The 20,794-nt window shown below is 34.0% G+C and overlaps 3 protein-coding genes across 3 annotated transcripts; 1 reads left to right on the forward strand and 2 right to left on the reverse strand.

Moving 5' to 3' along the window:
* Positions 1 to 754: 754 nt before the first annotated feature.
* Positions 755 to 4,761, reverse strand: HELRODRAFT_182267 (hypothetical protein; the record flags this gene model as incomplete). Its single annotated transcript, XM_009032566.1, has 5 exons — positions 755 to 843; positions 993 to 1,614; positions 2,001 to 2,184; positions 2,287 to 2,519; positions 2,698 to 4,761. 5 exons carry the CDS (start codon positions 4,759 to 4,761, stop codon positions 755 to 757), a joined length of 3,192 nt encoding a protein of 1,063 aa, XP_009030814.1.
* Positions 4,762 to 6,439: 1,678 nt separating this feature from the next.
* On the reverse strand, positions 6,440 to 6,745 carry HELRODRAFT_182268 (hypothetical protein; the record flags this gene model as incomplete). The annotated part of the gene is made up of 1 exon (XM_009032567.1): positions 6,440 to 6,745. One exon carries the CDS (start codon positions 6,743 to 6,745, stop codon positions 6,440 to 6,442), a length of 306 nt encoding a protein of 101 aa, XP_009030815.1.
* Positions 6,746 to 7,169: 424 nt separating this feature from the next.
* HELRODRAFT_186192 (hypothetical protein) lies at positions 7,170 to 15,020 on the forward strand. The gene is given in 11 exon segments (XM_009032568.1): positions 7,170 to 7,245; positions 7,264 to 7,528; positions 8,860 to 8,934; positions 9,477 to 9,631; positions 10,489 to 10,610; positions 10,789 to 10,854; positions 11,932 to 12,054; positions 12,701 to 12,796; positions 13,832 to 14,020; positions 14,184 to 14,806; positions 14,843 to 15,020. 9 exon segments carry the CDS (start codon positions 7,330 to 7,332, stop codon positions 14,206 to 14,208), a joined length of 1,050 nt encoding a protein of 349 aa, XP_009030816.1. The 5' UTR covers positions 7,170 to 7,245; positions 7,264 to 7,329; the 3' UTR covers positions 14,209 to 14,806; positions 14,843 to 15,020.
* Positions 15,021 to 20,794: the final 5,774 nt, after the last annotated feature.

Raw genomic sequence — 20,794 nt, forward strand, 5'->3', positions numbered from 1 at the left:
ATGGAAATCCTGGAATGCTGCGGTCTGAAAAATGAAAAAAAAATCGTTTCATTATATTTAAATTATAAAAAATAAAATTGTTATATTAACATTAAGTATTGAAAGTAAAAGAATTGATGAATATGATGTGTGGTGGCTGGCTGCTTACGGTTTTAATTGCCCGGCTGATTTTTAACAACGAGTTAACAGTAATGATAATATAATAACTTCACTGAATAAATTCTGCCTTTGTCTTAAGTTATATTTAAAAAGTTCTGTGAAAAACTAGACTGAAGAGGAAACTGTCAGAGTCACACATATAAACAAACGGTCAGAGAGACAGTAAAAGAGACAAACAAACGAAAAAACTAAAAAACTAACAAGCTAAATATACTAACAGACAAACGTACATAATAACAAACAAACAAACATACTAACAAAAGAGATCTTCATAATGTTAAAAAACAATACAAACCGATTTTCCGAGTTCTTCATTTTCCCCAGAACTTTATTTAAACTTGAAGCTGTAGTACTTGTGAACATGTTTCTTATCTCGTCTCAAAAAGTTTCCTCGTTCAAACAACAAAAACCCAACCACTAAGGCATCAGACCATGAAACGCTGACTTTAAATAGAAAATTTTCCCTTTGGAGTCAGTTTTTGTCATATGGACTTTGATACAAAATGTTATGCACCAAAATCAAAAACACATATATAAAATAAATTTAAAAAATTCATCTACTAAAACATCGGTTACCAACCCCAGAAGATTTGTATTAGGTGTAATTTGGATGTACAAAACCAGGATCGCAGAGTGTTGACGACGACGACGATGTTAGTGTTGTTGTACTTTCTCTGTGAGATCCTGTGGTCGTAAAAGGTAATATGATTAATCACAGGAATTATTATATATGGTACAATAACGTTGCGTGTTTCAAACAATGCCAAAAATACTGTTTTGTAAACAGAAATTAATTTTAATAATGTTCACAAAGATAGCATAATTCTTATCACCTTGCATTTTTTTCTTCCAGGATCGTCCTGATTTCTCATTAGTGAGGTGGTGGGTGAAACAGCAGGGAGCCACCAAGCAAACTGGCACCATAGGTGCGTGTGGGAAAAAAGACGGTCCCGTCTCATCACAATTTTGATAGATTCCTTGCTTCGAAGGCCCGTCACGCACGTTGCTGCACAGCGGTTGGATGTCCGACATAACCGCATGAGGCTTCTTTTTGTGGCTGCCCCCGTCTCCGATGAATGCCGAGTTCGACCAATTAGTTGGCGCCACTGACCTCATGTGCTGCTTTAGCAAATGTTGGGTACTGCTTTCTTTAGAATTTTTCATTAATAAATGATCGGTGTGGTTATTTCTATGAAATTTTGGTCTGCATCGATTTTGTTTTCGATTGTTTAAAAAATTTTCTTCACTGTAACTTGAGTGTTGCAAAAGGTTTTGTTTGTGATTTTGTTGGAAATGCTGCTGACAAAGAAGTTGTGGACGTTGATGGCTCAGTTGGAAGTCTTGATAACTTTGCGTTGAATTGTGTTGACAATATTGCAGTGAACTGTTCAAATGAGATTCGTAATGGTCCGGATATTTTTGAATAGGATTAGTTTGTGGTAGGCTGGATTTAATCTGCGGTAATGGACATTGACAGTCAAGTTTAAAATTTTGAGAAAGTTGAGAACATTTTTTATAAAATTCATACATTTCTTTATATTGTTGTTTTAAAGTCTTTTGCTCTTGCAGTTGGTTTTGCAGTCTCCTTTGCAACTCTAATTGCTGTAGCTGTAATTGTTGTTGTTGCTGCAGCAGCTGTTGCTGTTGATTTCGTTCTTTTGATAATTTTTGTTTTAAAATATTATCAATCACTTGTTGTGAGATTGTTTTTGAAATTGTTTCACATTTTTCTAACAGTGCTTTATTCACTGGACGCACTTCTTGGCGTATTTCGATCGGCGCAGGGGGAGAGCAGGTTGGATCGACGCAAACGTTGGCTGGTTGCTGGCAAGATGGTAAACGTTGAGGAAACCGTCGATATGCGTGATGCAGCGGTTGTTGTTGGTGTGGTTGATGTTGTGGTTGTTCGTGTGGTGGCTGGTGTAGCTGACAATGTAGTTGTTGCTGTGGTTGTTGATGGAAGTTTGGGAAGGGCGATTGTTTTCTCGCGCAACATTGGGACTGGAGTTGATCAGGTAATTTTTGCTGAAGTTGTTGATTTGATGGCTTCTTGTTCGGCAATTGAAATGTTACCTGATGCTGTCGTGGTTGATGCTGTTGACGTTGACAAAAACATTGTTGACAGACCTGTTGCTGTTTTTGCAGTGGAATTTCTTGTCGCTTTTCACATCCTTGGCAAAGTTGTTGTTGATGATGTTTTTGACGCTGAAAAAGTTGATTCTGTTGTGAACAACATTGTTGTTGTTGACATTGTTGCTTTTGTTGCTTGTGTACGTTAGCAATTTGAGGTTGTAGGACACATTGTTTTTGGTTTTGTTCTGGCTGAGCAAGCTGATGTTGCCGAGGTTTCTGAGGAAGTGCTGAAAATTGAAAAGGTTGTTGTATATGTGGGTTAACAAAATCCACATGTTGGCAAGAACCACATGGCAAAGATTTTAAATGTGCTGAATTTTGGGATAAGTAAACAGGATCTGCAATACATGGTGGCATCTGATATGCATTTGGACGCAATCTTGTTTGACTAAAATTTGTTTGAACCTGTAATGGTAAGCGTGAGTTTGATGACGTTCGTGAGGATGGTGCTTGGTGTGATTGGCGAAATACTTCGTTAGCTTGAGGATTGCAACAATGTGTCTGAACGACTGGTAAAGCTGGTAAACTTGTTGGGTATTTTGCTGAAGAAAGCGGTGGGTACGATGATTGCTGGCCAAATGTTTGATTGGTACAATTCACCAAAGATATGCTGCTTGTTGGCTGATGTAAATTATTATAGTCAACAATAGCTCTTGGATGTTGATCTAAATGAGAATTTGGTACAGAACGATAATTGTTATGATATGCGACTGGAAAACTGTTTGGGTATTCCGAGCTGCCGTATTCATGTCTATGGATATTGGATTGAGGTTGCGATGAACACAAAGGTTTATCAGCTAAACTAACTTTATGGAAAGCTTTTTTAAACAGTTTGGAATCGTCTAAATTTCGTCGAATTTTTGTAAGGGAGACACGATATTCATCATTTGCGTCAAATGAATCGTCATAATTATTTCCACGCTGGCGCAAACCGTTTTGCCTTCTCATAACCTGGTGCAAAGGTTTAAAAGAGTCTGAGTCATTTTCATGGTTACATTTAAACGTGTCATGACTATCTTCATTGTTTGTATATATAGAACTTTTACTGGGCAAGTCTTCAAAACCTCGATGTTGGTATTTACCCATATTATTTTGAGTTCTAAATTGGCCGTTAGATAAAATGTCACTAGATGAACCAGAGAAATTAGCCATACATTTATGTTTATCGTCATAATAGTATTCATATGATTTGTTGAATTGTGCTTGCAAGCGTCCTAAATATGCATTATGACCACGTCGACCTCCATGCAAATGTGCACGTGTGTTTTTAGAAAATGTTTTTATTGGACGTTTATAGGAATAATGTGAATTTGTATGACTTTCATGTACGTTTTGTTGAAATACAGGACAGTGTTGATGTGAGGATCCGTATGTAGAGGTAGGAAAGCCTTGTGGCTTTTTAGGAAAATTGTGTGCCTCTCTAGGGAAACTTTTATTTGAATATCCAAGTGGTTTGTTCTGAAAACCTCCAAGTAAACATTCATACTTACCTGTATTTGGATATTGATATTTTTTATTTTGATGCACTCCGTGTAAACAACCACGTTCTTCCTTTAGATTCCAGTTATTTAAATAAACATTTTTATTCTTTAGATACCCTGCTTGTGAAAATTCATGTTCTCTTTGATATTCTCCATACGGATACCCATGCCCTTTTTTTTGATAGCTTCCACATGAACTATCATGCTCTTTATTCTGATATCTTTCATATGGATAACCGTGGGAGCAATCCCATTGTTTGCGCTGATACCCTACCTGTAAACATTCAAGTCCTTGTTTCTGATGTCCCTCGTTTGAATGACCATGTTCTCCGTATGAATACCCAAGGTCTTGATTTTGAAAATTTCTATACGGATACCCTTGTTCATTCTTAGAGAATTTTTTGTGCAAAAATTTAGGTGCTTCTTTTTCAAAACATTCAAAAGTATAGTCGTGTTCATTTTTAGTAAAACCCTTATTGGGAGCATAGTGTTTTTTATGTAAAGAATGATGTTCTTCTCTCGGTAAACTTTCTGGTAATCGCCTACGTGCTTTCTTAGGAATGTTTCCTGGCAAACAGCCGCATGCTTCTATAGGTTCTCTTTTATATGCAGCTGCATGTGCTTCTTCAGGAGATTTTTTAAAAAAAACTCCATGTTCTCCTTTAGTAAAATTTTCGGGATGTCGCTTTTTTTCTTTAGTAAAAATTCCGGGACGATAACCAGGTTCTTCTGGGGGAAAATATCTAGATTGACGTCCGCGGCGAGTTTGCGGTGCATTTCTGAAAAAATTTTCCGAAGTACATCTAGAAGCATTTTGTGATTGTCGGGGATCACTTTGCGATATTTTGTGACTTCTGTGATCGTCTTGAAATAAACAGTTGGATAAATCCTGATAGACTTCCTGCCGATTCATGTGTTCACTTTTCTTTTTTAGGTTTGAGACATTATGGAAATAAGGACGTTGGCCATCGTTGCATCCACAATCCATTTCCTCCCCTTAAAACGGCCCATGAGCCGACCTGTTTTGGTATCTATAATCCGCTGGTTTTCACTTTGTTTGGATTTCTTAAAAATTTTAAAAAATTTGATTAACTTCTACAGTTATATTAATATTAATATACTAATATGTCATTAAAACCACTTGTACTAAAGATGACTAAATGCTAAAATATTGAAGTTATGTTAAACAGTTGTTTCCGCTATATAAAAGGAAGAATTTTCATCTAGAAAAACACATTAACAGATTGTTATTGCAAGTAAGTTAAATTTTCGCCATGATGTTTACTAACATTTCTAGAATTTAGATAATTTCCGCCAAATTTTTTGTTCTATTTCTGTCGTTTCCTTTTATAAATGTCAATGGCCGCTACTTTCGTTTAAATCTTTGTCACGTTTTTCTTTCGTGACAAGCTAGTGAATTAAAGTGAAATTATTATTTCATAAAAATTCAGTATAGAGTGAGATAAATTATCCATATCGCTCTAAAAATCATTTCATCAACCGTGAATTTTTTGCACAATTCATCCAGATCATACAAGTACTCAACCCAAATTTCGAGACTACTACTTTTTGTAGTAGTAACATTGTATTCACGTACACGATTTGCTTTTCAAACGCTTTCATTATCAACCTATAAATAAGTACAATCAAACCTATCTTCATCATTCTGTTATTAGTTTTATTTACAACCAGGCGTGCAATCGTTTGTTTTGATTAGTCGAAAGTTTAAGTTTTAAGGCAACGATTGAACTACTAACTGCCTTAATAAATAAGTGCATTGCTCTTCCTTTTCTCTTTCTTATCTCTTTATCTTCATTTTTTAACTTTTATGTTACCTTTTGTTGTCTTATTTTGTTTGTTGTTGTTTGTCGTCATAGCACCATAGATGAAACACTTTAAATTTTAATTTAAAGATTTTAATTTTTTATGGACATGTTTAATAATTATTTATCTATTACAGACTTTACAGATAGCATAATTAGTTGATAGATTCTACAATTTAGTTGTTCTTGCCGAATTCAACTTCTTACATCTTACTTACTCATACTCATATCCTCAACACTTTTTTCAGTTTTTGAAGGAATGTCATTTGAACGGTGTCATACACGCATTTGCATATTATATTGCTTTCCTCTGAGCCAACTCACCAAAAAATAAAATAAAAGTTTCAGTAAATCTCCTAATTGATGTAGGAATACCTTAGTTATTTTTCCATAAATATTGTTAACCTTATTTCTTACGACTAATAGGCGCGAATCTGTTGCTAAATAAAAAATTGAAAGGTAGAAACATTAATATAAAACGTTTAAATATGAGCATTTATTGGAAAATTTCCACATATCAAATCTTACAAAACCGGCTACTTATTGGTAAGATCAATGACATTTTTTGATAATCAAAAGTAGTATAAATAACTTAAACATATCAGATGAAATTTTATACAATTGTAAATGTTAGTAGTTACCTAGCGGACTTCAATACATAAATTTGATTGTCTTTGTTGAATTATTATTAGGCTTACTGAAATCATATCTTCAAGTTAACAGCGTATATAATTGCTATTGCTATTTGTCGCAATTTAGTAACATTAAGATAATTGTTATTTGTTGCATGTAGTTACATTGAGATAATTGTCATTTGTTGCATGTAATAACATCAGATGATAGTTATTTGTTGCAGATACAGTCCTGGCGACTGCAACATTGCTTGCAACAGTTGCTACAGTTACAGTACGGTATTATAGTTGTCGGTTTAGGCAGGTTGCAGCAACACTCCTCAAACTTGATCTCCGGCGGAGGCAAATTAGGACAACATGGCGGCGGGCAGTTGGGGATAATGTTCGGGACTGAGATGTACAACTGACCGGTGACTCGAGGGGGACAGCCGCAGGGTGGGATGTAGTGGACGGGCACCTGAATGCAACGTTGCTTTGGCGGACAATAACGCACCTCTTTTTCAGGAATTTTGGACATTTTCGGTTGACTGATTTTTCGATTTTTTTGTGTGTTTTTTCTGTCAAATAAAATTATAGAATCAACAAATTTTAATCAATTTTCGATAATTTGTCTCCGTGTTATCTGTTATGAAACAAATAATGCATGCAAAATTGTAGGAAATTACTTTTTTATATGTTGCAGAGATTCTTTTCCCCAGCTAACATCGGAAGATGTTTTCCTTATTTGAAATATGTAACCGAAATTGTAAGAAAACAAACAATTAGTAACGCAATTACGTTTCGTTATCTTTGAAATAAATTTAAAATAAACATTTAACTTGTTTTCTCCTTACTAGAAAAATTTATTGTAGAAATTTGCGATTAAAATTCTGCTGAATTTAAACTATTCAAAACATAAAGAACTTTTTAATGTAAAAAAATAAAGCGCTGGAATGCTTCACTTTTATTTTTACACCTGCAATCAATGTTTATTTCAGTTTTAATTTTAAGTTGGTCAATTTAAACTTTAAAGTTTCCCACAATATTATTTATATTTATTTATTTATTAATTTATGTCATAATTATAAATCCAATAAATTATTTTGCAAATTATTTTTTTTGATGAATCAAAGCTCTTCCCTAACGTCGTCGTTAAAGTTTTCCAGATGCTCAAAAAAACTAGTGACAAGGATTTTTTTCTCTCTCTACGTGTGCCTCGTAATGTTTGCCCTGTTCAATTTCAAAGGAAGGGTTCAGATCACCTACCCGAGTTACATGTTTCAAAAGACTAAGTTCTTCTGCCAGATTAAGGAAAAGTTAGGTGAGTTGGTCTTCAGTTGAAACTAAAGTTTTTGCAAACCCAGTCAAATTCTCTCTTGTTTATTTTTGACTTTTTAACTTCATTTGACATTTCATATAGATTTAATAATTTTTATTTTATTTTAAATAACATTTTAAATTTTATGCATTATATTAATTTAATGTGTTTATTTAAAATTAATTCATACTTTATACTGTTTGATTTTAGCATTTTAATTGTAGAGTTTATTTTCCTCAATGATAATTTTTAAATAATAGAAATGGGACAGTATTTTGGTATGGTGAAGGTCTGATTTTCTAAAGAATACACTATTGACTGATTTCTTATAATAAATTATTAGTTATTATTAATAAAAATAAATTATTGTTAAATTATTAGTATTAGCAATGCTATTTTAACAAGTGAGAAACGTATTCATTGCCATGATTGCCATGACTGTTTGTCAGTGATGACGTAAGTACTCAAAAAATGTACTTAAGTATAAGTACTAAGTACTCAATAATAAAAGTACTTAAGTATAAGTACTAAGTACCAAAACAAATTGTATACTTGATACTTATAAGTACTAAGTATAAGTACTAAGTACATAAGTACCTAAGTACATACCATGGTTAATTTAAAATATGATATAGATATATAGATGTCTATGATATAGATATATAGATGTCAGAGTGATGTGAGTTAACCACCTTTTAATGACTCAATTAGCCAATGGTTATCTTAACATCCCGCTATCCATGACTAAACAAGAACAAATGTTGATAAGAGAGATAAACAAGAATGTCAATGTGAAAATGTGTGTGTGTGTTTTCATCACAGTTTTCAATTTTTAAATGTTGACATTATCTTATTTTTGCTTAAAATTTTTCTGGTACTTACAGGAAAAATTTATTACTTATAAGTACAAGTACTGGAAAATGTACTTAAGTATAAGTATTTAAGTACAGGTTTTCATATATACTTAAGTATAAGTATCTAAGTACTACATTTGTACTTAAGTACGTACTTAAGTACAAATGTACTTAAGTACTCGTCATCACTGCTGTTTGTAATGAATATATATATGTTTTTTTAATTATGTTTTAGCAGAAATTGAATAAAATTTGTCATTTTATATTTTATTTAAATAAATTTTGTGATTTGCATGATTGAATTAACTTTTTAAATTAAATAAATAAATAGAAAATAATTGAAAATAAAATTGTGCTGAATAAATAAGTTTAATATTTTGCTGAAGCCATTGTGTATTCCATAATTTATAATACTGATGTAATAAATAGCGTGATGTTGTAAAGAAAATGCTGAAACCTACAAAATTTTAATAAATAAAGGACCTGTGAAATTGAATATGTATTCAAATGTGTCCCTCTTAAAGGTCAGAATGAGGCACAAAGATGTACTGCTAGGTATTTTTTTGTGATATTCCATTTTTTGTACTCTCATATGTATAAAGATTTTAAAGGTGTTGTGAGGGGTTTGTCATTCATCATTAACAACCTACCACTCTAGTGTGTTTGCTGTCTTATGTTAAATTTAATACTCTAACTTCAAGATTTTTGCCATAATTTTTTGTCATTTTTATTCTCGTTACTTTTTGGCCTCTGATGTGGATTTCTCGGATTTATGATAATAATTGTTTAAAATCCACTAAAGAAATGCATACAAAATGGAATGGGTGATGTATTACTACATATTTCTCACTGATGCAAATTATGTATATGCATTATTTAGTAGTTATTGTTCTAGCTACATTTGATCAGTACTTAATAATAATTGATTAGTAATTTGATGTCAGTCAGTCGTCAAGATGGTTGTCTTATTCTGGGGTGCTGCCAACTCTCTCAAGTTTCAAATGATGCTAAGCGATACAACCATCATTGTAATGAAATCTGGAAAGAATTGTTAAAATAAAAGAATAAAAAAAAGATGAAAATAAAAATTCGTTTAGGTGGTGAGTGGAAACCACCGTGTCGCTCGTGGCAGAAGTTGGCCATCGTCGTTCCCTACCGGGATCGCTACCACCACCTACTGCAGCTCCTCGACCGACTGCATGCCATGCTGAAGAAGCAACTCGTCCATTATAAGATCTTTGTGGTCGAACAGGTGCTGCTGCTGGTGGTGGTGATGGTGGTTGTGGTGGTGGTTGTGATGATGGTGGTGGTGGTTGTGATGATGGTGGTGGTGGTTGTGATGATGGTGGTGGTGGTTGTGATTATAATAGTAGTGGATGATGATGTTTGTGGTTGTGATGAAACTAAAGACAGTGTTAATGACATTAAGTTAGAAAGCATTAGAAGCAATAAAATGCGAACGGCATACGTTCGTATCGCAGCCTCAGAAGCGGGCTGCAGTTTGGTGCATGTATGTAAAAATGCATGGGAGAACAATACATCGCAAAAGTGCATACCGTCCAGTCACAAATGAATCAATTAGTTTGTAAAGCGCTATTTCCGCAATGTTCAACAGCGCTCCGCAATAAATTTTGCAAAGAGATGGGTCTTAAGATCCGCCCTGAACTTCGTAAGTGATGGAGAAGTAGTCAGAAAAGGAGGTAGAGAGTTCCAAAGAAAAGGGCCAGAAAAAGCAAATTCAGATTTAGTAAAAGAGTGTTAAACGCGAGTTCAGAAGAAGTGAGAACAAGAAGACGATCGTAAACCGGGGCGTTTACAAAAAGACAGAAGACGGACACCTTACGACTCGGCTGGCTCGCCTTAATGCAGCCAGCCTACTCTGCTCTGATTGTTTCTTTAATGGTGACAATTTTTGTGATCATGATACATATCGTGCTCTTATGATTGTAACGACGATGATAATGACGATAATGATGATGACGATGACGATAATTTTTTGTGATGATGACGTCTCTAACTGTGATGATGACAGATGACATTATGATATGATTATGACGTCATAATGATGATGATGACGTCATAATGATAATAACCACCATCGTCCCAAAGTCAGGCAAGGACAAATTCAATAAGGGTCGTTTGTTGAATGTGGGAGTGGTGGAAGCATTGAAGGATCAACCGTTCGATTGTTTCGTCTTTCATGATGTTGATCTGTTACCTGAAGATGATAGGTTGGTTGGTTGGTTGTTTGGTTGGTTGGTTGGTTGGTGGGTTGGTTGGTTGGTGGGTTGGTTGGTTGGTTGGTTGGTTGGCTGGTGGGTTGGTTGGTGGGTTGGTTGGTTGGTTGGCTGGTTGGTTCATTGATTAATTTATTGTTAGTATTGTTTTTTTTATCTCGTCATCGTTAAGGAACATTTATCATTGCAACGAAAATGTTCACCACGCTATATCGGCTCTGGACGAGATGAGATACCAGTAAGTTGTTGGATTGGTTGACTGACTGACTGACTGACTGACTGACTGACTGACTGACTGACTGACTGACTGACTGACTGACTGACTGACTGACTGACTGACTGACTGACTGACTGACTGACTGACTGACTGACTGACTGATTGATTATATAGTCGTTTGATTATTGATTATATAGTCGTTTGATTGAATTTTACTCCATTTTCAATTAAAATAATGGTAACGAATAGACCCTCAAATAATAAATAGAAATTTTTATATCTATGTTACGCTTAAGTTTTGCATAAATGTCTTCTTTAAAAGAATTATTCAAGAAAATTTATAACTTATGAGTTTAGAATCTAGATTTCCAAGCAAAACATCATCTTCTTATGGCTGTTTAAGATCAAGCACTGAATGTAAGACAGCAACTGAATTATGGGTATTGACGGGAACTGTTGATTGTGGCAACAAAAGATGAATCACATCATCAACCACGTTGTAATCAACTGCTCCATACGAATCAATACAGCATGCATAGACATCGCTGGCTAGTTGCTTGGCCTCGTCCCAAGGACTCTTCTTCAAATACTGACCTCAAATCCTGGTGCGATCAACTGTCTGAAAATATCGTCGAGTTTGACGAAGGCATGCTGACGTACGACAACCTCCAAAACTGAAGTGGCATTGCATTGCGCCCAACAATGTGAATGTCTCTCTCAAAGTTGTCGGAAAGTCCTGCAAGCAGAAAGACCTTATGATATGGTGAATGCGAAACATGGAAACATGCGTTATTCCGTTCGTACTGGAAGCATTGGGTAAAAGCGACAAAGTCATCTTGGCAGCTACCTGGAAAGGAACGCGTACATTGGCGCTGATGATCTCTATGCTTGGTTCAACCACGCAATGCTGATCACCATTTTTTTAGGAACCTAACATTTTTACATAAGCAGTCCGATGAATTTTGGACATACAGTAAAAGAAAAAGTTTTTAAAAATATTGATATAATAATATAAAAGTTATAGCAAAGTTTTAACACTATTGTTAAACTAATATTAAAACTATCTTTCCACTTCTACGTTCAATTGACTCGCGACAGTTTGCTTTACTACAACAACTTGGGGGGCGTGGTCATCATTAGCAAGGACAACGTCTTCAGAGCCAACGGCCACTCCAACAGTTACTGGGGGTGGGGCAATGAAGATGATGACTTCAATGCCAGGTTGCAGTTGTTTTGATGGTGTTGATGATTATGCTGGTAGTGGTGGTGGTGTCGCTGGTGAGATGTCGTGGCGATGGTGGCGATGATTCTGGCGACGATGTTCCAAGAGATGGTGTCGGTGGTGTGATAGATAACGGAAAGTGAATGACGTAGCACGATGATGATTGGAATGTAATCAGCGGAGAGGTTATGATGATGATGGTGAGGTGTTGAAATGAAAATGATGATGATGGTGGTGATGGTGGTGGTGGTGGTTGTGGTGACGAGGACGATGCGGTGGTATTAATATTGGATTGTGGTAAAAAAAAACTACGAGAATCTCAATGTTAAATTTCACTTCATTCTGTTGTATTCATATAGCCTCATACTAGCATCAAACTTTTTAATCATCATCATCAACATCATCATTACTTATATCAACCATCGTTACTACAGGCGGCGTAGTGGTCTAGTGGTTAAGGTCGCCTGGTGCTGTTTCGCAGAGCGTGCAGCGACCGGTTTCGATTTGAATATGATGCTCGCCTATCACATGCTTCGTGTGTTATGCGTCGTGTAGCATGTGATCATGTGGGATGTTTGTGGAGTGCTGTTGAGCCCTGTGAACCTAGGGAGAGTGTGATGAATCTATTTTAACCTCTAACCGCAGGACCATGGAGATCGGGCTGATGTTGACTAGACCTCCGGAGAACATTGGAAGGTTCAAGATGGTGCGACATGCTAAGTTGTGGCGGGAAAGTCATGGGTGGGTGGGGTGGTGATGATGACGATGTTGACTTTTTGTGATATGATGATAAATTATATAAAAACATTGTGTCCTTCCTATTGCACCTGCACTGAACATCAGTGCATCTAGGATCACTTCGCTACCAATATACAGCGACGTAAACATGACGGCATGGACCAGGGGTGGCCAAGCTCCTTGATAGTTTGAGCAGTTTCAAAATTTGAAATTTTTCGCAAGCACAATTAAAAACGTATTAAAAATTGTGAAAAAATGTATCGGGACGTTTTTTTTTATAGTTAATTTAATTGATAACGTCTCCTGTATTTAATCGATTGTTTCTCTCTCATAAGGTTGCCTGATAAAGTTAGAATTGTTATTCCTCTCGATAAAACATTTCATTTCCACTAGTACATGATTACTAACAACTCAACTTTCGCTTGCCTCACTCGCACATTTGCATGTGAAAATTCACTTCTGTCGAACATTCGCTGCCTTCAGACAAGTCTGTCCGTTGCAATAAAAGTTTACATAATCAAGATCAGTCTGGAGTCAGTCGAATGGGAACAACTACGCCGCTGTTTAGCGTCGTTCGCTCGGTTTTCAACGAGTCGTGTCGTTCTTAAATTGGAAGGAAGTGAGATTTGTTGCAACATTTCACTCGGCCTTTCATATTTTTTGTCAGTAATTTAAAAGACATTTTGAAACCTGTACGGAACGATCATAATTTTTTAAAATATAATAACACAAAACATGAATGATAAGAGTACTCTGGTACATTTATCGAAAGTCAAAAATGATCCTTCAAAACGCCCCATGTGGCTCGCGAGCCGCAGTTTGGCCGCCCCTGTCGTACACCACTCGACTACTTGCAACACCAGAGATTTTTGCATATGATGATGGGATTTTGTATCTGCTTACTGTGACGTAGTGATGATGAATATGATGACTTTTGGAAGTCGTAATGATTGCAGGGATGATAACAATGATAATTTTGACAGTGTATTCGGTTTAAAATTGATCTGAGACAAGATTACCATTTGACGACACGTACAGCTATGAGCTATTTTTAACTTGGAAATCCCGCTGGATGAGTGATGGATTGAAACAGCTGAATGAGAGCATGTACAAGGTCGTCTCAGTAACTGTCAATCAACTCTACACCAATGTCACGGTCGATTTTGGACCTGCCCCTCTTCAAATGACCACCCCTGGCCCCAAGGACACGCGAGTTTCATACTTTTGGTAATTATTATATATGTATATATTTAAAATGCAAAATTTTCATAATTAGTTAAATAATTAATTAATAATAATAATAATAAATTAATTAATAATAAATATAAAAATAATAATAAATATTAAAAAAATGAAAAAATATTTTTTTTCAAAATTATTCTTCCAACAGGTTCCTTAACTTTTATTTCCCGTAAAATATTCCACGACGAAACCAAATGATCATTATTTTTTGCTGACTGACTGGTAATAATTTTACTAAAGCATGACAGCAACAACAACAGCATCAATGCGCATTACCATCTCAAGTTTTGATCATTTTGATGAATGTATTTTATTTTTTTCTAAATCATTCTTTTCAGGATGTTATTTTATTTTATTTTTTAAGCATTAGTGACATTTTACATATTATTTACTGCTTCATTCAGATTTATCACTGTTTACTAGGCTGCTGGCTTATCATTAAAATATTTTTAGAAAATCATTTTTTTTATTTTTCCGGTATTAGTTAATTTCCGTTAGCATTTTTTGATTTTATCCGAAAAATATTTTATAATATTTTTACTTTTTCTTGTATTTACTAACTAACTTATTCAGTAAACTGATATCAGTCTTGTAATCTCACTCATACATTCCATAGTTATTGCTATCATTTTTTGATATTTCTCTGGTTGTCGTCGTTATCTGATGTGTGATATTTTACATTGCTTGGTATATTTTTATATATGTTAGATTGTTAGGTATATGTTGTTTTTTTTATGAAAAAAGATAATATCAATACTTTATATATATATATATATATATCTCTTTTTAGTCAATGCTGCTTTTATCAATAAAATTATTTCAAAATGGATCAGTTGGTTTGGTTGGTAATATTTTAAATTTTCAATATCATATTTTTCAGAATTTTCCTAGCGTAAATTTATTTTTGAAGAATTTGTTATTAATTACAATAAATTTACGGGACCTATATGTCTTTCATTCATATAAATTTAATTAAACTTGAAAATAGTTTTATCATTATTCCGTATAAAAAAATTTCTAATATTACAAAATGACGAAGCCATGAATTACAGAGAATTACTTTTACGATAGGAGACAACATTGCCGATAAAATTTGGAATATATGCTGGAATTTAGTATTTTCATCTAAATGTTTTGAGAAAAGTTTAAAAATGTCAGGCTACATCAAAAAGATTTTTTCGTACACTGAATGAAATATCGTTTTGAAAGCGCGCAAGAAATATGACAGCATGATAAAAGCTCAGAATTTGAAAATTCGGGGCAGACCAAGCGTGATATCCTAAAAATCTCATACTATATTATAATTAGGAAGTTAAAAAAATTTAAGTTCATAAAAATTCGATAAATTTCAGACTAAAATAAAGTTTTAAAAAATTCAAAACGCGACTACTTCAATGCTAGTCAACATTGTAGACTCATGGTTATTAATGTTAGTCGGTAATCAGTTGTTTTATACGAACTCTTTCTCATTCATTGTCGGTGCCTCTGTCAGCGACAAATGAACAATCCATATATACTCGTCGGTATAGTTTGTCTTCGATTTTCGTCATAAATTGTAAGGTGCAGCAAACTTTAACAATCTTCTCATCTGTCCTGCATGCTTTTTCTGGCCCTTTTCTCTGGAACTCTCTACCTACTTCTATGACTACTTCTCCATCACTTACGAAGTTCAGAGCGGATCTCAAAACCCATCTGTTTGCAAAATTCATTGAAGAGCGCTGTTGAATAGTGCTTCACAAGCTAATTGATTGATAGATTGATTGATTGATTGATAGATAGATTGATAGATTGATTGATTGATAGATTGATTGATTGATTGATTGATTGCTTGATTGATTGATTGATTGATTGATTGATTGATTGATTGATTGATTGATTGATTGATTGATTGATTGATTGATTGATTGATTGATTGATTGATTGATTGATTGATTGATTGATTGATTGATTGATTGATTGATTGATTGATTGATTGATTGATTGATTGATTGATTGATTGATTGATTGATTGATTGATTGATTGATTGATTGATTGATTGATTGATTGATTGATTGATTGATTGATTGATTGATTGATTGATTGATTGATTGATTGATTGATTGATTGATTGATTGATTGATTGATTGATTGATTGATTGATTGATTGATTGATTGATTGATTGATTGATTGATTGATTGATTGATTGATTGATTGATTGATTGATTGATTGAGTTATCCAAGCTCGATCTTAAAACTGTTGATTGTGACATATATTACATTATCAATGTTACATATATTACATTATTAATGTTACATATATTACATTCTCAATATTACATATATTACATTATTAATTTATACATATAAACCTTAGTAAATGTAACTGAATTCAATGTGAATCCATGAATATAAATATATATATATGTCAACCATGTGTGAATCACCAACGATCCGAACCAACTAAGGGGAGGCAATATTTACCAGCATACAACACCTTCTTATGGGTTGAAGCGGTGATATGCAAAGAACCTCAATTTTTTCAACTTTTAATTATTTTCAGTAATGTCTCCCCTTGCTCCAAACCACATAACTAAAATAATAGGACTAATCGATCAATTCGATCTATCGGTCGGGCTATTTGTCGTGCTTGGATTGTTGGCTTACGAAATTGCCTTTACGAAATTTAACGAGCAAGCTAAATGAAATATTTACTTGATTTAATATGCTTAAAACATTGTAGTAATTCTATTTAATTTTAATAATGATTAATAAAATTATGTATTATTAAATTATTTTTGTTAATTTGAATATAAAAATTGCTTTTGGTCCGGTGAAATCCGGTGGCTTACTGAAGCCGAAGGTTGGCTTAGTAGGATTGAACTATAGTCACCCTTTTTTTTTACACTATTCGATCATGTTAAAAATTGGTTTGATTATGAAATAAACGGCCTAAATAAATCAAAATTGTTATTTGAACAACCATTTTCATTATATTCAATGAATATTTTACATTCTGCTGGTGGTCATAAGAAACTGGCTGCTGAAATCATATACGTTGGCTTACAGCAGTGACTTACAGGGTTTCATAGAACTCTTACGATAGCACTTTTTTGTACATATAATGCTTTAAATAAATCAATATATTCATATCACAATTATTTTTGTCAGTATAAATATAGAAATTGCTTTTGACAGGTGAAAAACAGTGGCTTACTGAAGCCGTAGGTTGGCTTAATCGGATTTTTCTCATGTATACAATACTATGAGATAAATCAATCAAACAATCAGTCAATCGGTCGGTCGGTCAGCCAGCCAGCCAGCCAGCCAGCCAGTCAGTCAATCAATCAATCAACCAACCGATCAATCAATCAACTAAATTGAATGAACCAAATAAACAAAAATAAAAACAAAAATAAATAAAAAAATTTGCAAGGCCTGTTCAAACTCGAACAAACAGTTAACCGTACAGATCTACAAACAATTTCGAGATTTTAGTAAAGAAAGAAAAACACAGTAGTTGCTTTTATTTGAATTCATTCAAAAATGAAAAGTGATGGTTAATTAAAATTTTAAAATGTCAATTTTTTTTTAAATTCGTATTTTAAATAAACAAATATAACAAAATATCGACCGATAAAAATAATTATTTTCCATTATTATTATTACCATACACACTCCTTAGAAGTTCTCGAAGGATAATAAACCACGTAACATGAACATTTAGTAAGAACAGTTCACAACATATCATAATGACTAAATCAACATACTGAACAGAAATAATTTATACATGCATATATGCAAAGTAAATCAAGAAATATCCAAAAATTATATAACCAATTTAAAAAAAAACTAGAAACCAGTCAACATTTAATGAATAAATAAATAGACATTATTAAAAAGATTGTTCAAAAAGGTACAATTAAAGGCGACGACGAGAATGAAATGTAGTTTATTTTGTTGGTGTGGTGTTGTGAAGCGAAAACAAACACATCACACGAAACTAGTAAGAAGTCGCAAGAATAAGTCAGTCACCTACCTATAATAAAATTACTCTCAGGGCCCTAGCTTACTTATAAACATTGACTCAACTCACTTACCTACAAATTTGTATTTCTCGTTTTAGATGTTTCAAGTATTTTATTTAACATATTTTAGCGTTTTTATTTTACTTGAAGCTTTTTAACTAATGTTAAGCCCTAGCCTACCTACAATTGTTTAACTCATCTCAGTCCCTAACTTACCTATGAATTAAATTAAAGTCCGGTTCACGGTAAAGAAAATATAAAGCTGAAGAGAAACATAGCAACAACGACACTGAATGAATGGATGTTGTGTATGTATGTGTTGTATTTATGTGTGTGTATGTAAATGTGCGTGCGCGCACTCTTCAGAAACTTCACTCACTACCGACGAACCTCCATTGCACCGACCATCATCTGACACGCATCGATGGAATGAATTTGACCGGATACTGAAAAATAAATTGAAAGAAAAATTAATTTACTAAAATAAAAAAACAAGCAATTGGAAAAAATAGGCAACTTATCTTTTTGAGATAAAACTCAATCTTTGTTCAAATTCGAGTACTTTCAAAGGTACAATGAGACAAAAACAAATTTACCTTTAACATTATCTTCGATTTGTCATCGGAACGATCATCATGAGACCACCATCTGAAACGTGCTGACGCCCACCACAGCCCACCTCTCATCATTCTGTAGACAAGTTTTTATTAATTAGCGAAGTAGTAAATCAAGAAACAAAGGAACGACGAATAAATGATTAACTGAATGATTGAATGATTGGTTGAATGAATAAATTAACTAATTAATCAACAAATGATTTAATGAATGAATAAAATGATTCAATGAATAAATTAACTGAGGAATAATTTGAAAGATAGTGATAAAATGAATGAATGAATGAGAAAAATAAAAAAAAGAAACTAAATCATACTTCAAAAACCGTCGTTGTTGTTATCTTCGAATTGTCATCGGAACGATCATCATGAGACCTCCATCTGAAACGTGCTGATGCCCACCACAGCCCACCTCTCATCATTCTGTAGACATTTTTTAAATAGCGTATTAGTAAATCAAGGAACAAAGGAACGATCGAATAAATGATTAACTGAATGACTGAATAATTGGTTGAATGAATGAGTGAATGAATGAATTAATTAATAAATCAATGATTCAATTAATGAATAGAATGAATTAACGAATCAATTAATAAAAGAATAATTTAAAAGGTTGAGTGATAAAATGAACGAATGAGAAAAATAAAAAACGAAACTAAACCTTACTTCAAAAATCGTCGTTACTGTACTTTCCATTGCACCGACCACCACCATCTGGTCGGCACACAAAATACGATCCGAACTTCAGAGTGTCAGTCGAATAGCCAACGAGCTGATTCTTCCTATACCACCATCATCATATGTAAATAATCATGAGACCACCATCTAAAACGTGCTGACTCCCACCACTGTCCACCTCTCATCATTCTGTAAACAAAATTTTTTTATTTGCGTAGTAGTAAATGAATGTTAGAATTTTAGAAGCAAAAAGTTATAAAATGGAAATAATGACAAATAAATAATATCTGAAAATAATAAAGAGATTAAAATGAAAAAAAAAACTTACCGTCGTCCATTCGACAAAGGCAGAATGTTGAATGCTTTCTGGTTCCTGCGTTGTCCTCCAAAACTGGTGTCAGTCCTCCTCGAGATTGTTGTTGAAACACAGCCCGTGGAATGGAGAGAGAAAATTCTCATCAGAAAGCTTAGCGGTGCCTGCATCTCAAATTGCTTAATAAAAATAATCCTATCTACCTATTCAATTACCTTAACTAATCTATAATAAATTGTAAATGGTACGATAGTCGAAAGTTCCCCTTCATTCTCCCTCCTTGCACAGAGGTTCACCGACAGCCAGGGCACCGGATAGTAAACCATTGCCGTGCGGATAGTAGACTACTGCCTTGCGGATAGTAAACCATTTGCCGTCCGGAAGCCGTGCGGGTAGTAGACTATGGCCATGCCGCATAGTAAATCATTACCGTGCAGATAGTAAACCATTGCCGTCCGGATAGTAAACCATTGCCGGTTCACCACTGGCCGCCAAGGCTTACCTCTGACAAGAGACTTCGAAATTCAGAGTCTATCGGCTATCGTACCCTCAACTTACCTATTCATTACAATTAAGCCCTAGCTTACCTAAAATTACAAAACTCAAGAGCCCAATTCATTGGCCTTTCGGCACCCACCCCACCACCTACGTAATGCCTTGGGCTCCAACTTAGTAATAATAATATAAAACTTAAACCCTAAATCTATTAATGAGTATGTGTTACAACGTAACCTTAACCTACCTATTCATTACATTACGGTCCTAGCTTACCTAAAATTGCAAAACTCAAGAGCCCAATTCATTGGCCTTTCGGCACCCACCCCACCACCTACGTAATGCCTTGGGCTCCAACTTAATAATGATAATGTAAAACTTAACAATTAACCTACCTATCGACACACTTACAGCGTTTTAATTTACATTACAAGATTTTTCCTAGAATTACATTATTGCTCTTAACTACCTATGAAATTAAATTACTCTCAACCTTAGTAATAATAAATTAGAATGTGTAATGAAAATAAAATTACGCTCAAATACTAACACATGTGTTTATGTATGTATTTGTGTGTTTGTGTGTAATACGCTGGTGCGTGTAATGTGGGTGTAAGATAAAATAGAAGAGATAAACTTACGCTGCCTACCTA

The sequence above is a fragment of the Helobdella robusta genome (genome assembly GCF_000326865.2).
Source record: "Helobdella robusta unplaced genomic scaffold HELROscaffold_83, whole genome shotgun sequence".
Lineage (NCBI taxonomy): Eukaryota > Metazoa > Annelida > Clitellata > Rhynchobdellida > Glossiphoniidae > Helobdella > Helobdella robusta.

Bases quoted from the DNA above. Each gene is read 5' to 3' on its own strand.
- HELRODRAFT_186192 (XM_009032568.1), top strand. From the start codon at position 7,330: ATGAATCAAAGCTCTTCCCTAACGTCGTCGTTAAAGTTTTCCAGATGC. The intron at 12,797-13,831 runs GTGGGTGGGGTG...CGACACGTACAG, and splicing joins TTGTGGCGGGAAAGTCATGG to CTATGAGCTATTTTTAACTT. The intron at 14,021-14,183 runs GTAATTATTATA...TTCTTCCAACAG, and splicing joins ACGCGAGTTTCATACTTTTG to GTTCCTTAACTTTTATTTCC.